This window comes from Rhipicephalus sanguineus, chromosome 5 (genome assembly GCF_013339695.2).
Source record: "Rhipicephalus sanguineus isolate Rsan-2018 chromosome 5, BIME_Rsan_1.4, whole genome shotgun sequence".
Classification (NCBI taxonomy): Eukaryota; Metazoa; Arthropoda; class Arachnida; order Ixodida; family Ixodidae; genus Rhipicephalus; species Rhipicephalus sanguineus.
This window is the reverse complement of record NC_051180.1, coordinates 35162861-35178455: the sequence shown is the minus strand read 5'-3', so window position 1 is coordinate 35178455 and position 15595 is coordinate 35162861. Positions and strand designations below refer to the sequence as shown.

The 15595-nt window shown below is 45.9% G+C and overlaps 1 protein-coding gene across 1 annotated transcript; it reads left to right on the top strand.

Annotated features, from left to right (window-relative positions):
* Positions 1 to 3057: 3057 nt before the first annotated feature.
* On the top strand, positions 3058 to 13093 carry LOC119394619 (uncharacterized). The gene is made up of 2 exons (XM_037661937.2): positions 3058 to 3487; positions 12641 to 13093. Exons 1-2 carry the CDS (start codon positions 3173 to 3175, stop codon positions 13076 to 13078), a joined length of 753 nt encoding a protein of 250 aa, XP_037517865.1. The 5' UTR covers positions 3058 to 3172; the 3' UTR covers positions 13079 to 13093.
* Positions 13094 to 15595: the final 2502 nt, after the last annotated feature.

Genomic DNA, 15595 nt, shown 5'->3' with positions numbered 1-15595 from the left:
GAAATATAACAGTAAAGTGCAGACAGAGCACAGGGGAGATGATTTCCAGTCAGCCTTTCAGAATAACCGCGTGGTGTCATGACACCGGACCACATGTACATCGATGTACGTGTGGGGACATGTACATTCAGCGCCACTGCGGCTGCTGCTGGCAAAATGTTCCTGTTCCATCCGCACAGCCGCGCTTTGCCGCACTGCAGGTAGGCAATGGCCCCTAGCAGAGCAAGCGTGTGAACGCGGCGAAAAAAGTCGGTTTCTATCTGCTCTTGCGAGTTCGCATGTCATAACAGCTACATGAACACGGCCGGGAAACTGCCGAAGGTGCAATTTTATCATTTTCCATGGAAGTCGTACGAGGCTGATCGGCGAAAACGTTGGAACGCAGCCGTTCGGCGCGCCCAATAAGCAAACGCGTCTTGTCTTCGCACGGTTTCTTTCGCTTTCTATATCCAAGTCACTGGCGTAACCAAGGGGATTCAAACCCCCTCCCCCGCCCCCCTCTGAATTTTTTTAACTTTGCACGTGCATGTATACACGCACACATACAACGCACGAACGAACATATATAAAGCATGGTTGAAACCCCACCGAAACAAAATTATTTCTGCTAGGCTACTGCTCCAGATAATATTGACACATTCTTGATTGCCTTGTTCCTTTTATTATTTTTAGCCCAAACAGAGGTTTGTGGCAACCATCGCGACGCAAAACAGTCCTCTGCAGCGCCCACTTTGTCGGCTGTGCACGACTGTCGGGCTGGGGGGCCTGAGGATCGGCATTATGATCGGAGGACATAGACAAAAAACACTATTGCACATGTTCAAAAATACAATTTAGCAAAGTGTTCAACGAAGTAACAGTGCTAGAAAATTAAGAGACGGGTACTATCATGCGGTCTCTGCGTTTTTATCGTTGCTAATATGTCATTTCAACAATCCCAGCTTTATGCTAATGCAGGAGTCATAGGACAAGCGACGCGCGAAGCTGCCGATAAAAAGTATTTTCTATCCTATGCCAAGAAAAAAGTTTACTCGCTTCTAAACGCACGTCGTACTCCACGCTCTTTGTTTGTGCGACGCATTTTCCGAATATTTCCGACGGACCGACGGCACTGTGCAGTTCTTATCTCACGCAATAAAAACGTGATTAGCGGCATGCAAGGCGCCATGCCGAAGCGAACTATTTCATTTGAAGTATTCCTGAACGTTTGCTATTCGTCCGCAGCCGCAAAAAGCAACCGGGGCTCATTTTGCGCTGCCATTTTCACGCATCGACATTCACCGCACGCAAATTCGAGCTACGGGCCGGGAAAGGAATGGGGACAAAATGCGCTAAGTGGACGCATTGGCGCTGCGCACTCGGAGAGCGGTTGCGCCAGTGACAATGCACTGTATTGTCTGAAGCGAAAATAAAATCGGATTGATTGATTGATTGATTGATTGATTGATTGATTGATTGATTGATTGATTGATTGATTGATTGATTGATTGATTGATTGATTGATTGATTGATTGAACTGAGCGCACGAGGCCTAACCTCTCTTTGTTTCTGATGCAGTGTGTGTTACCATTGCACGTCGTGACCAATTAATGATATGCACGGCAGAAGTATTTCCAGAGTCACTACCACGCTTGTGTATCTGGTTACGAAGTTCTGTTAGCAGAACATGACTTCATTTTGTTCAGTAACATTACATAGCATTGTATTTCAACGTTGACTTCCTTTTCTCCTGAGCGACGACAAAAATCACTATTAATCAGGCAATAAGATGCCAAGAAGCTATATACGATTTAAGCCCGTGCTTTTTATATAACGCCCCTAGCGATGACTCTTCAGTAGTCGCTAATGTGAAAGTCACCCAGCTCAATGGTGACAACTTACAAACACTGGATGATGGAAGCTAGCGTAAGTTGCATGTAAAGCATGTCGAACATTTTTCATAATGCTGATATTGTTGCGAACTTTCATGCCACCGATGTAAAGCGCGGCGTGGGTCTTGGTTGGTTGATTGATTTACTGACTGATTCGATTACTGTAGAGATCTGGCAACCTTCATCGCCACCCTGCCACGACAATTGACTGAGAAATGAAAAGAGAAATACAAAACCATGACCTAGAGAAATAACACACGCACACACACAACTTCTTTCTGCGTGGAGAACTTAGCTATTTGATACTGGTATTTCGGTTGAGCAGTATATTGCTATCATAACCGGTTAGTAGCAGCTAAGGAGGTTTCGTTCCTTTGCTCGCTGCTTTTCATGGTGCGAAGGAGAGAAGTCGCTTCCTTTCATAGACAACTATTGAGTGAAGGAGTTGATTCATGTATTTAAGAAAGCATGGTGCAGCAATGTACAATTTTAACACCAAGGCATCTACAATACATGTCATTGTTCTCTAGATCGGCGTGTGTTATGTAAATGTCTTTGGGGATACTAACTTTTACAGCGCGCCTCTATCATTTACGCTCTCCACTGCTCCCTAGATGTTCTACGCCGTCGCTTATCGCTACGCAGCCAGGTGCGTCAGCGTGGCGTCACAGTGGAAAAAAACTCGGAAAGAATCGCTTCGCTGTGCCTGCGCAAAGTGTTGAATGCATTAGTTTCTTACAAACTAGACACTGCCCTACACCACGAGCATATCAAAACGTAAGTCGCTTCAGTAAGACGGGCAGGCCGCCTTTGTTTGGGCAAAACAAGCGTCTGGATTTCTTCGCACACGAAAACACGCGCGTGAGCGCGGGAAAGGTCACGTGAGTGTGGGAGGGACCGGGTGCTGTTCACAATAGACAAACAAAGGACTCCGCTGACACATCTACAATGCAAACGCGTGGCGATCAGGGGTGGAGATAACCTGCACTATCCGACGCAGACTGATTGCCCACGCCGCCAGCCGATTGCGGGCCGCAATCAGCAGACAACTAAGGCTGCGCGCAGTTCCGGCCACCAAAGAAGGCGACTGGACGGGGGAGAGGCCAGGTACTGGCCGTGTCGGCGCGACGGCGGCGACGCGCGATAGACCCCCCCTCCTCACTCTCTATCTGCGTCACAGACACACGACCCCAGCGGCGTACACTCCGGCGCGCTACAAAAGGAGGCCCCCCAGGGCCCTTCTCGTTACAAAGGCCTGCGCACAGCTCTGAGAGCTCGGTCAGCTCAACCTTCTGCACGCCATGGCTTTCATGATCCCTGCCGTCCGCAACGAATACGACATCTACCTCAGCCGGAGTCCACGGAACTCCGGTTCTCCGCCGACGCAAGAATGGCAGACCAGTAGCGTCGAGGAATACCTGAGGACCCTGCGCGGACCTGCGAGCCAAAACAACAACAACAACAACGTGTTTATGAAGAACAACAACCTCTGTGCAAGTAGGGACCGTCCATCCTGTTCTACGTCGCCTCAGCGCAAGACGAGCAGAGACCTGTGCAGCATGCACGGAAACACCGACCCGGTGCTCATCGAGAAGCTGAAGAAGTGCGACCCGTCTTAATGACGGCGTGTGTGCTCTTCTATGCTTCCCTCGAGTCTTCGGGACGTGCCGAAGTAACCCGGGCGCCGTGGATGGTCATCGACGAGCAAAGCCGGTGATCTTTCAAGATGTGAGGACGCCTTCCGACAGCAAGCAGGCCCTCGGTAACGCGACGAAAAAGCGGGAGTTCCGCACGGATCGTTCCTCAGCAATGACCAGCAGCCCCTGGACGAAGATCACAGAGCAAGTACCCTCCACCAACATGACTTGCGCACTTAACTCATTGTGCAGATACTAAGCGCCCTTCTCACGAGTCGTTTCCGGAAGACATTTTGCTATGCAAACGTTAGTACTTGATCGACGGTTCATCAAATAAAACAGGCGATGTAACATTCATCATGGTGCTGTTCTGCTTCATTCTGCAATCTATTTCTCGAAGTCACTTTTGGTGCAAGCTTCAGTACGGAAGCAAACAACCGGGAACCAATGCAACAGAAAGCTCCTGAAACAAACCTGTGAGACGATGTAGACCTCGGAATTTCACGCTGAATGCCAAATAAAACATTGTCTTCCGCATAGACCATCTCCTCATTTTTTTTACAGACCATCTGTTTAGACACAAAAATGGTCTTTGCTTGGGCACAAGCAATTTTCATTTTCATTTTTCCTGACCCAGGCAAGGTCCCATCTGCCCTGAAATGACACAAACCACTTTATTCCCAATACGTAAGAACAATGCGACGCACAGGATGAAAATACCAAAAAACAAAGGAAAGAAAGATATTCGCATGAAATTCGCCTTGTAATTCCACACTAGGGCTGTTCATTAAGCTCAGCATCAAGGAAAACATAACATAAATTGCCACAAAACCGCGAAACTAGAAACTCCCTCTGTGATAGATTGACCACAGAGGGAGTTCCTAGTTTCCCACTGCACTAGCATGTCTAAACTTTCTTGGGAAGTTAACGCAAAACGACGCGTTTGTCTTACCCATACGTGCTGTGCTTACAAAGGGCCGTATATCATATACTATGTCGTACAAGCAGCCCTACGATGTCAACAGAAGCAGAAATGTGTTAGCAGATAAATAAATAAAGATAAAGTTCAATTTTTATCAACGATGCATTTTTACGGTCTTTGAGATTGGCGATTCTTTTTCACGTTCTGGTCAACTGCAATTGAAACCCCCATGTCAAAGAAACTGTCACAGCCCACAGCGAGCCGCAAGTGCTAAACGGAATATATCAGCTACTGAACTGCTGCTTTGATTTTCTCGGAGAATGACAAGTTGATTTATATTTGATGAGTTGTCAGTGTGGATCTCGTGGGAATTCACCTGCTACCATAACTTCGTTCTTTCTCTTCTTTTTTTTTTTTCGGATTCCTACGGTTTAAGCTTCCTGCTACTTTTTTTCTAAACTTCCACTGCATCATTCTAGGTTTCGCTTGAGCTATTGTCACTGATGCAAGAGCACCGGACCCAATATCATAGGGGAGAGCAGCACTAGAATTTGCTAAGTATATGGTTGTACAGGCTTCCTCTAATATGTATGGTTGTGAACATACTGATCTCCGTAATATGCTTTACAATATTTTCTTCCTAAATTTTCCATGTGATACACATGGGATTACTTTAATTATTGTTACTAACTTATTTATTTTATAACACAAAAATATTCCCGTAACTTTCAGGAGAATTCCAATATTTTCCTCTCGTGCGACTTGCTCCACCTCGCGGGTTGCTCAAGAACTGATTTTTCATTGATTACTGGAATTCAGTGGCGCGAAGTCCAAGTAACGGGCCTAGGGCGCCTTATAGAGACTTTCACCTGTTGCTTTACATTACGTTCATACATTTACGCCTCAGTTCAAACAGCTGACAAGATTTCGACCGTGTCGATAGTTTCCAGAAACGGAGTAGCTCAATACAGTGAATGCACGACGTTCGAAAACGCTTCCACTTGGCGCTCTCCTGTTAGCTACGCCACATTTGCAGCAGAACGTTTTGAGCTTCTACGAGAGATGGCGGTGCGACATCGATCGACTGTTGTTCCACAGTCGGAGGTAGCGAGGGCTCAGCCGCTGATAAAAACGCTACTTCTAGCTTGGTATAGAGAGGGGGGGGGGGGGTTCAACCCCCCCTCCCCTTCCGAAACGTTAACCTTTTGTATGTAATACACACCCATATAAACACACGAACGAACATACATAAAGGGAAGTTGAACCCTCCCGTCCGAAATAAAGTTTCTGGCTACTGGCCTGTACTATAGGAATGATTTCCTTTCTCCACATCAGACAAGGAGCGGCTGGCAAAAACAACAACAACAAAAAACGTAAACATTGTGTTACTTTGCTCGTGCGGCGAAAAGCTCTGGCTGCTTACCTTACGCTTAGCTCTTAGGAGTTCGAACTGGAGGTTAGTTCTTTTGGCAACGAATTATTCCCAGCAGTATAGGCGTCAATAATTGTGCGATAAACGGGAACAACTTGTCTAATTAGTGAACTAGTGTCTTGCTCAATAGCTGCAATGATTCCGATAAAATATTTGACAAAAAACTCAATCATTAGGCTGAGATTGAACGAAGACAATGCTGGTGTTATAACACTGGAGAGCCAAAAGCAACGAACGTTAGTCAGTGCTGGTTGTGTGCTGGTAAATACGATAGCGTAATTGGTTGAATTTCTTCAAAATTATGGAACATGATCATATACCCCGTTTCAGGAAGCGGGTCTCAGCGTCGTACCCCTTCCTGTTCGCGCAATGCTATTCTACAGTTTCACACTGTAATACTGCAGTTGTGGCTGGTAGTGCTAAGTAATCTCCTATCAGCAAGAATGACGGGACTATAGAACCTACTGCGTGATAGCTTAAGGTGCAATATAGCACGGGCATTAAGATGTAAAGGTACGCTAAAGAGAAACACGACTTTTCTCGTATTGGCATAAGCGTGCGCAGGGCTCCCCTTCAGGGGGGGCGAAGGTTCGTCGCAGCGCCCCCCTCCCTATTATGTCAATGTATGCGGCTGCCTTTGCGCCCCTCTTCTCGCCCCCCCCTACAATGTATAGGGCTGCCTTTGCGCTCCCCCCTTCTCGCCCCCTTGCCCCCCCCCCCCCCTGCGCACGCCTGTGCGTATTGGTAAATCACTCTTCCATAATACCAAAATCACCGCGCTTGCGGCGAGAAGACGCTTGGTAAGCGAGAAAACGCGCAAGAAAATGTGGGCGGCGACGCCACCCCGAAATCCCGCACTAATCAGCATGACGTCAGAGATTTTGATGGCGTCAATTAGGGCATATGCCGTTCCTAATCGGTAAAGATGAAGTACATTGTCCTCTGAGGAGGCCAGCGACATAACACACCAAGTTTCAGGAAATTTTGTTGCGCCAATGTGGCCAAAATACGAAAAATACACTTTGATATCCGTCACGTCGCGCGCGTAGATTTCGGCGCAAAATTTAAAAGTAATGCTATGACTGATTTTATCCTCTAGTAATAGACATATAATGGCGAAATAAACTTCATTAGAGTTTTCAGAGTTAATTTATCAATATATACCGATTCATTGTTTCAATTTAGTGTCCCCTTAAAAAAGTGCCCTTAATTAAATCGATGATGCTATATTTTGGCAGATTTTGTGAGCAACTATCGCTATGTTCGCGCTGCTCTCTGAATTCTGAATTCTTGCTAAGTATATCGACCTTGCGGCCTCGCCTGGTTCTTTTCTACGTCAGGGAGATGAACACTGACGTAATCGCACTTCAAGTAAATGGAAAACCATTAGCCAGAGATGTGTTATTGCGCCATCACAGATAACCCCTGCCACGGAAACGCAGTGAAGAAGAAATTGTACTCGTCGCTTAACTACTTCATGTACGCTTGTTGACCAGTACATTACTTGGAAAATATAGCACGTGTGGTTAATTAAGAAGGCACAACTGGGACTGCAGGCCCAATTTGCAGATACCTTCCGCGCGCTTGTGCCACTTTGCCGCCATGCTTCACATTTTCTCTTGCATTATAGCCAATCCCTGAAAGTGGCGTTCCAATCAATCAATCAATCAATCAATCAATCAATCAATCAATCAATCAATCAATCAATCAATCAATCAATCAATCAATCAATCAATCAACTACATTGAGGCGCTATCGATAGTCAATATAACAGATTGTAAGCTGCACTACTCGCTATCTACCTACCAGAGACAGATTAAGAACTTCGCAACGTTTACTTAGATAGTTGCTTGCACAGCTACTCTACTTTTATGTCCTCCTGCACGTGATTGTCAGAGCAATGTGCGTGCGGCAGTTGCAGGTAACCTTTCATGGAACTGCTACTGCGGCTGCATTCAGGAGAAAAGCGCGTCAAAAGGTTCGTGACGTGCGCACTTTTTTACGTGAAGCGGTCCACGTAGCGTATACCTAATCATGCATTTGTAATACCATGGCAATGTGCCAATGGTTCTCGAGGAACAGGCCGAGCAGGTGTAGGGACCATTCATGTCCATGACCACCAACGCTAATTAAAATGCAGTTTATTAACTACACGTTCGTCGAGATAAAAGCGTGCGGAGGCTGCGTTAAAAGCAGACGATTGGCATAATGGCCGAACAACAATTACTGTTCATTGGGCCGCGGTGTGACAAACACCCCCGCCGGCGCTGCCTGCGTCAGCTGCAAGTGTCAAGGGGCGGCATGCACGGGGCATGGAAATTTTCCTTCCCGTCGTAAAAGGGGGCGGCGCTTACAGGGAGAGGAATGCGAAAGTGAATCGAGAATAATATTTTGGAGAAAATGCTCGAGCTACACACGTCTACAAGAATAGTGGCGTAATACGAGGAAGAGAGGTTACAAAGGTCGAGTGTTTCGGAAAATAGCAACACTTTGGAACGTTGCCTTATCGACGTACGATACTGCTGCCGCTGGAACTAACAGCGGGAAAACACGCGGTTTTCTCCAATCTCTTCGGCGCCTCCTTTGGGAGCTTGTCTCGGCAGGCGCCGACTACACGCGACGCCGCACGCACAAAGCGGAAAAAAACGAGAGAACAGAAAAAGGTGGTCCTCCAATACTGTGTGGTTACATTTCTGTGCGTGTTTTCATTTGCGTAGCTCAACACATAAACAACATTAACCTTTTTTTTTTTATGAAACTGTGACAGAGACACGCAAGGTTTGCGATACGTTAGCGTAAACTTTACCGTCACTCTCTGTAAATATAGCGAGCAAAACCTTTATTAGCCATGCCTCTTTTCGTGCCTATGTGTTCGCACTTGCTCAGGACGGTTTCACCGCAGTCTTTATTGTATTTCGCTTGTACTTCTTTCAATATCATAAGGTTTGTAAGGATATACATCATGACACGGTCGAAGCTATGCGTTGAATAAAAGAATTTTGGCTCACTGGCTCTATTTGATGCCTTTATTTGATGCTTGTTTGCATTGCCGGTTGCACGTGACATTTATCCTTGTTTGAATTTATGTGAATTTGTAATTTTTTCCATTTGACTTTTTAAATATCTCATTTTATCATTTGTGATTAATGATTATAATAACGATTCTTTTATTTATGATTAGTGTTCCCTTCTATTACGGACGCACTAGAAATTATATAAAATATGTGACTCGCTGTTTGCCGAGATTCTACATGGTAACCCCCATTTAGTTTTTGTTAGGAGGTTCCCCCGACAGTTTTTACTTCGGGACCTCCGAATGTGCAATTATATGTCTACGTTCTTGTATTTTTTTTTATTTTGTCAAATAAATAAAGATAGTAAAAAAATATAGTGCGGTAAAGACCACTCATTATCTGAAGTTCTGAACCATCTCCTATGGAGACAACTGCTTAGATTTTTTACGGCGAAAGCTGTTATGAGATCACAGCAAGGGCCGTTTTTGGCGCCGTAGTTGTCCGCCGCCGTCGCCCGTAAAGGCTATCGCGCGAAACATGAAAAAAAAAAAAAAAACGAAATAGGAAAAAATATCCAGGATGGAACGAGGTTCGTACATGGACCCTCAGCGTGGGACCAGTATTGTACTTCAGAGCCATGCCGGTGCTTGAAACTGCTTTGCAAAAAGACCCTATACAGGCTTCATGTAGTGAAGGAACCTCATTAACATTTGTAATGTAGTGTGGTAGAAGAGTAAAATAACAACCAGGCGTCACACAACGCGGATTCTGTAACCACGTGTCACACAATGCTAAGTGCGCAACGAGTGCGTTGTTGAATGCTTCCAACCCCTTACAAAGGGCTCTGCCATAATTCTTCATTTTCATCAGGCAGAGCATCAAGAAAGTGCACATAATGCTTTACAGGTATTTAGCGGGTATCACGGTACTCCGCAGAATGACGAAAAATTGGATAGTAGCTGCTTCCCTACTTCGCAAAAATTATGATGATTTATAGCGTAGTGGGTTCCTTGCAAGTGCACTTATATTAGTTGCCAAGGAAGCCCATAAGGCTCCCATGATCCATTTCCTCAGGTTCTCTATGAAGTTCGTTCCCTCTCTCTCTCTCTCTTTCTCACATTAACGTATGTTATAAAGCGTGATGGGAAAGTTAAATAACAACCGGGCGTCACCCAATGCGAATTACGTAACTTCCAACCCATTACAAAGAGCTCAGCCACAATTCCTCATCGTCACCAACCGTCGCATCAACGAAGTGCACATAATGTCTTACAGATGGTACGTCGCTTCTCCGCAGAATGACGAATAATGTCGTGGTGGGTGCTACCCAACTTCCCAAAAATTATGATTTTTGGCGTAGTGGGTACGTTGCTAATGTACTTGTATTAGTAGCCACAAGAGAGTTTATAACGGGCTCTAGTGAGTGAGTCAGAACTTTATTGTGGTCCAAAAGTGGCAGAAGCTGAACGCGACTGGAGGTAGAAATGCTGCTCTTCCAGCGTTCGCTGTGACTATGCTGCGCTTTACGCGCAGGCCTGGCGTTTTTTCTTTTTTTTTCTGTGCACATCGCTCACGTTAAGAAACGCCAGCGCATTGCCGGATCACATGTTCCCTGATTAATTTCACTCTTTGACTACCTGTCGGGTACAGCCAGCGGCTCTCTCTCTCTCTCTCTCTCTCTCTCTCTCTCTTTTTTGCGTTATGATAGCGATATCGAAATTTATAGCGGTGGGTGGGGTAGTGAAGGTCATGGTCCTCCGCATGGTCTAGAGCGGCCAAGTCGCAGAGTTTGGGAACATTCTGAAGAAGCTGAACCTTTTTTAGCATGTATAGCGTGCTATGGGCATTGTTGAAACAAAGTAGTAGCTGTCAATCTGTTGGCGAAATGCGATCGCAAAGCGTAAAACCATTGTGCTTCATTCACAGAGTCGTCAAACAAACGACCCGTCACGTCACCGCACTGCCAAAACAAAAGAAAAGAAACGTCTCCGACGTGACGGAGCAGTGTACGAGCGAGGGGCGCTGGTGGCGGCGTCAACAGCAGCACGTTTTCGTAACAGCGTTGAAACGACCTTCGGCGTTGTCCATTTCGGACCCTGCACTATAGCGCCAAGACTCACACTGCCGTATTCAATGTTCTAGTTTCGAACTAAAATGTAAACCGAATAGTGGATTTCCATACGACTGTGAAACGTTCGCATCTTCTCCGCTCTGAAATGCGACTTCATATATGGTTGCTTTATGTTCATGCTATCTCGCTCCAAAGTGCGACACTTCAACTGCTTGCAAAATAAACGCTGTAATAAGAACTAGGTGTGTATTGGAAGAATAACACGAACAGAATATACACTATTACTGATGTCCTTCATCCCGAAATAACAGATTCAGTATGGCAGGATTCAGGATGACAAGCCTTTGCGCGTGGGCGTTGAACGGTTGTTTGTATCTCCAATGGAAGACTTCACGAGGATATATGTGGTGTTCTAGTTGGCATGGAATAATATACAATGCCGCGCTAATAGCACATAGACGAGTCTTGTTTTCTGTTGTTGTTTTTTCTCTCTCGCATGCTTCTGTGTGTTATTTGAGCTAGCTGCTGTGTACGTAAAGAGTTCTCACCATGTCACGGGCTACCTAGCTGCGAAAAGCTGTTGGTCTCGCAGCTGTCAATTTGTTCTCGTGAGTGCGCCTGCTTATTGCCCGGTCTGCTTCATTAAGGCATCAAGATTATGGCATTATCGTCAGTGTGAAAAAAGGAAGCAATGCGGCAATTCGAAGACGGAAAATATGTTTGTTGTCTAAATCCTAGAAGCGCGGCCATTGTACTAATAGATACTTGTCTGAGAACGCCGCGACATCACTTCATAAGGTGCATCGGTCTTTGACCGGCTTCGGTGACGATGTCGCCATTTCCAGAGATCTTTCCAGTAGTGCGTACGTGCAACCCCGCACCTGATGATCGAGGCCAAGGCTTTAGCACAAGGTCACCGCTTCTTGGAAACATGCGTACAGTGTCTACATGCCGGTTCTTTCTGCCCCAAGTGTAACGCCTCTACCGGACTGGAGGAAACCCAAACACTGTCTAGCCGTCGCGGATATGAGCTATCTGGATGATCTCACTGCTTTTTCACGCAATAACAAAACGAGCGTGTGTAACAGCGGCCCAGTAAATACTCGACAGCGTCTTGTTCACGCACACGTGGCGTGCTCATAAACGCTAATGCTCGCTGCGCATGAAAACATCGCTTCACGTAGCAAAGTGCGAAGAGCCATATCAGTGATACACAGACAGACAGACAAAAGGAGAGGGAAAAGGCGCCCATACGGACTACCTGAAATCGGCTTCCTAATTCCCGGAGCGAATCTTATCGTGTGCACTTTGGTCACCTCTCAAAAATAAAAAGAAGAGGCCGTCCCGCAACGGTTAACAATAGAACGAAGATCTTTCGAGAACCAACTGGAGCCTTACACGCCATGATCACGTGTAAAAAAGCACAGTTATCTTTGCGGTGCGCCCTCCTCTTTCCTTGAGTACACAGCCGCTGTCACCTCGGCCTGTAGGCGCACCTTTGTTCGATAGGCTAATCTCGGTGCCTAAAGAATAGCAAGAGAAACCGCAACGCCATGCTCTTCAGTAGACGCTATAAAAGCCATAAGCACTCTCAAAGCTAAAATAGAGATAGAGAAAAAAGTCTTGCCAATCTCGAGCGCCTCCCAGCTCATTCATTTTCGCTGCGGCGCCTCAGTAGAGAAGTCTCAGGTAGCGCTGTCTCCAATACCAGCCCTTCAAGATGGCTTTCATGATGCCCGTGGTTCGAAACGACTACGACATCTACAACCGGAGTCGACGCAGCTCGCCCGATCACAGCAATACCGGCAGCCCCCTGGGGAGCACAAGCCTGTCCACGTCACCCAACGTCCACGGCAGTGGCGAAGACGTCCGCAAGATGTACCGCACTCAGGAGCACCTGGACGCCCTATGTCCACACCGACCAAGGTCAGGGTCGCTGACGTCACTCAAGAAGTTCCACCACCTGCTGGTGGATACGCTAAAGCGCGCCGCGCATCACAACAGCCACGTCCATATGGCAACTGGGGCGTCGCATTCCGCTTCTGGATCTGGCTTAAGTAGGGAGACTAAAGAGCAAGCTGACTGCGATGACGAACAAGGAGAAGTCAAAGAAGAAGAAAAAAGTAAGTGATGTGCTAGCCGGCCATACCGCTTCGTGCTCGTTTCCCAGCTCGCCCTCACAAAGACGAAGGCCGTGGACAACAACCATTGACTTGGTGGCGTGCTTTATTGGGTGCCAGAAGAACAGGATGCTTCTTCACGACCATGACGTCGACCGGTACAGACAGAGAAGACCATGACGTCCAGAGTCAACGCGACGTAGCACACGAGACACTGCGAAAGTCCCGTGATGAACTCTTTGCAACGTTCTTCGAGCCATCACAGATTCTTCGGACTTAAGCGCGTCTGCACGTGCCTGGAGAACTTTCCCGGTGTGCTTACAAACTTCCTGAAGAACAGCTGTTCCTGAAGTTATGCAAATGCTGCCAATGGTTGATCCGAGAGGAAAGACCACTGAGAGGATCTCTGCTTGCCTTTTGCGATCGCAAGCTAAATAAACCTCATTTGTCAACAGTGGACAAGATTCTTGCGTTATCTTTAGTCTTCCTTGATCTCTCTGAATTCCTACCGCGTGCATGAGCATCTGGAACTCCCTTCCCAGGTAGCACAAAACAGATAATTGACGTTTTATAAACGTTTATCCGAGACGATAAAAACGTTTAGAAAACGTCACGAAAAAGAAGCTAAAGGTCTAGAAAACGTTTTATATCTCGTCTAATGTCCGGCTAGAATCCGTTTTTAAGACCATCTAGAAAACGTTTTTAAGACGATCTAAAAAAACGTTTTTAAGACGATCTAGAAAACGTTTTAAAAACGTTTTAAAAACGTCGCAAAAAATCCCATTTTTAAAACAGATAAAAATATCCCATTGCATCGTCTTTGAAAAGACGTTTTCTAAACGTTTTTAAGACGACCTAGAAAACGTTTTAAAAACGTCGCAAAAAATCCCATTTTTAAAATAAAAATATCCCATTGCATCGTCTTTGAAGAGACGTTTTCTAAACGTCTTTAAGACGTCATGCAGGATCTCTTTTCTTTTAGCTGTTTTGTTTTTGCGCATGCAATTATAATAGTGCATGTTTTTAGGAAGCCCTCTCTGTTATAGTAATTACAGTTACTTTATTCGGTAATTACCATTACAGAGTGAGAGCTCAGTCGATTCACAGACAAAAGTGGTCATGTAATAATTTACTATGTAAAACAGCAACGACTCCTGTACAGCATAGAAACGTAAAAACCACGAAATGAGATATAGCATGCGAATATATAACATTATTCAGAAGCGACAAAAGAACGCAAAATATCGCGGTATCACAGCGTATAGTATCCAACCTTCAAGAACACTTTTTGTTGCACGATTCATCATTCGCAGAATTGTTGTCAAACAACGAACAGTGCAATATGACAAAATTTAGGATCTGGCACAGCCATTCTGCAATATGTAAGCGTCGTCTCATTAGCTTTACTTAATCAAACGCAAGGATGAAGTGAAGAGAAATTGTCGAAAAGGGAATGTCGCTGAAGCCAACGACTAGACAAGGGGACTAGTTTCCGTCAGGCAGGGGCGTAGCGAGAAATTTTTTTCGGGAGAGGGGGGGGGGTTCCACCATACTTTATGTATGTTCGTGCGTGCGTTTGTATGTGTGCGTGTATATAAACGCGAGCAAAATTGAAAATTTTCGGGGGGGGTTGACCCCCCCCCCCTGGCTACGCCCCTGCCGTCAGGGCCCTGACGAAGACAAGCATTCATGATGAAACGTTTCCTCAACGCTTCATCTTCCGCTGAACTTTTTTCTTGTAGGAAGGAGAGAGAGAGAAGGAACAGAGGATAGGCAGGGAGGTTAACTAGCGTCCAGTTTTCTACACTACTCATTGGAGGAGAATGAGGGAGTAAAAATAGAGAGAAAGAGACATTTCACAACACACACACACACAGAAGAGCGTATCACAGGTGGTCACTCAATTTTGTTGCCTTGAAGTACTGCAGGAGGGCTCGTATGGTTTTCTGGGCTGATGTGCTATGAAGACAGACTCCCAAGATATTTCCTTCGGGAAAAGGCCGACCGTCAAGTCTCCTGAAGGCACACTGGCACACTGGAGAGTCCGGCGATGTGTTTGAAATAGCATACAGCGGCACAAATGATGATCGAAAGTCTCTACACAGTTGCAGTTATCGCACATTGATGAGTCTGCCCTACCAATCCGATAGGTGAATGAGTTAGAAGACCCTACACCGAGCCACAGCAACACAACAAAAAGACGTGGACAGTAGAAGTGGACAGCACAGCGCTTACTCCTGTCCACTTCTACTGTCCACGTTTTTTTTTTTCAGTGTGCTTCAACCTAATTTTCCAAACATGAACGTAAACCAACAGGCCCAACTCGCCATCTTGCTCCAACACAGCGTTCAAAGCAGGCAAGGAGGCATGAATCAGGCACCTGGTGTGTGTCTCCCTTCGTTTCAAAACAATCGTTCAGAGCGCTACTTAAGACCACAGTTAGTGGAAATCGACTCCAATGTGTTGAAATCACTAATACCAAAACAAAACTGCAAAATAATATTTGGCCCACCCAGCCAAGAATGCGT

Bases quoted from the DNA above. Each gene is read 5' to 3' on its own strand.
- LOC119394619 (XM_037661937.2), top strand. From the start codon at position 3,173: ATGGCTTTCATGATCCCTGCCGTCCGCAACGAATACGACATCTACCTC. The intron at 3,488-12,640 runs TAATGACGGCGT...AGTCTCAGGTAG, and splicing joins TGAAGAAGTGCGACCCGTCT to CGCTGTCTCCAATACCAGCC.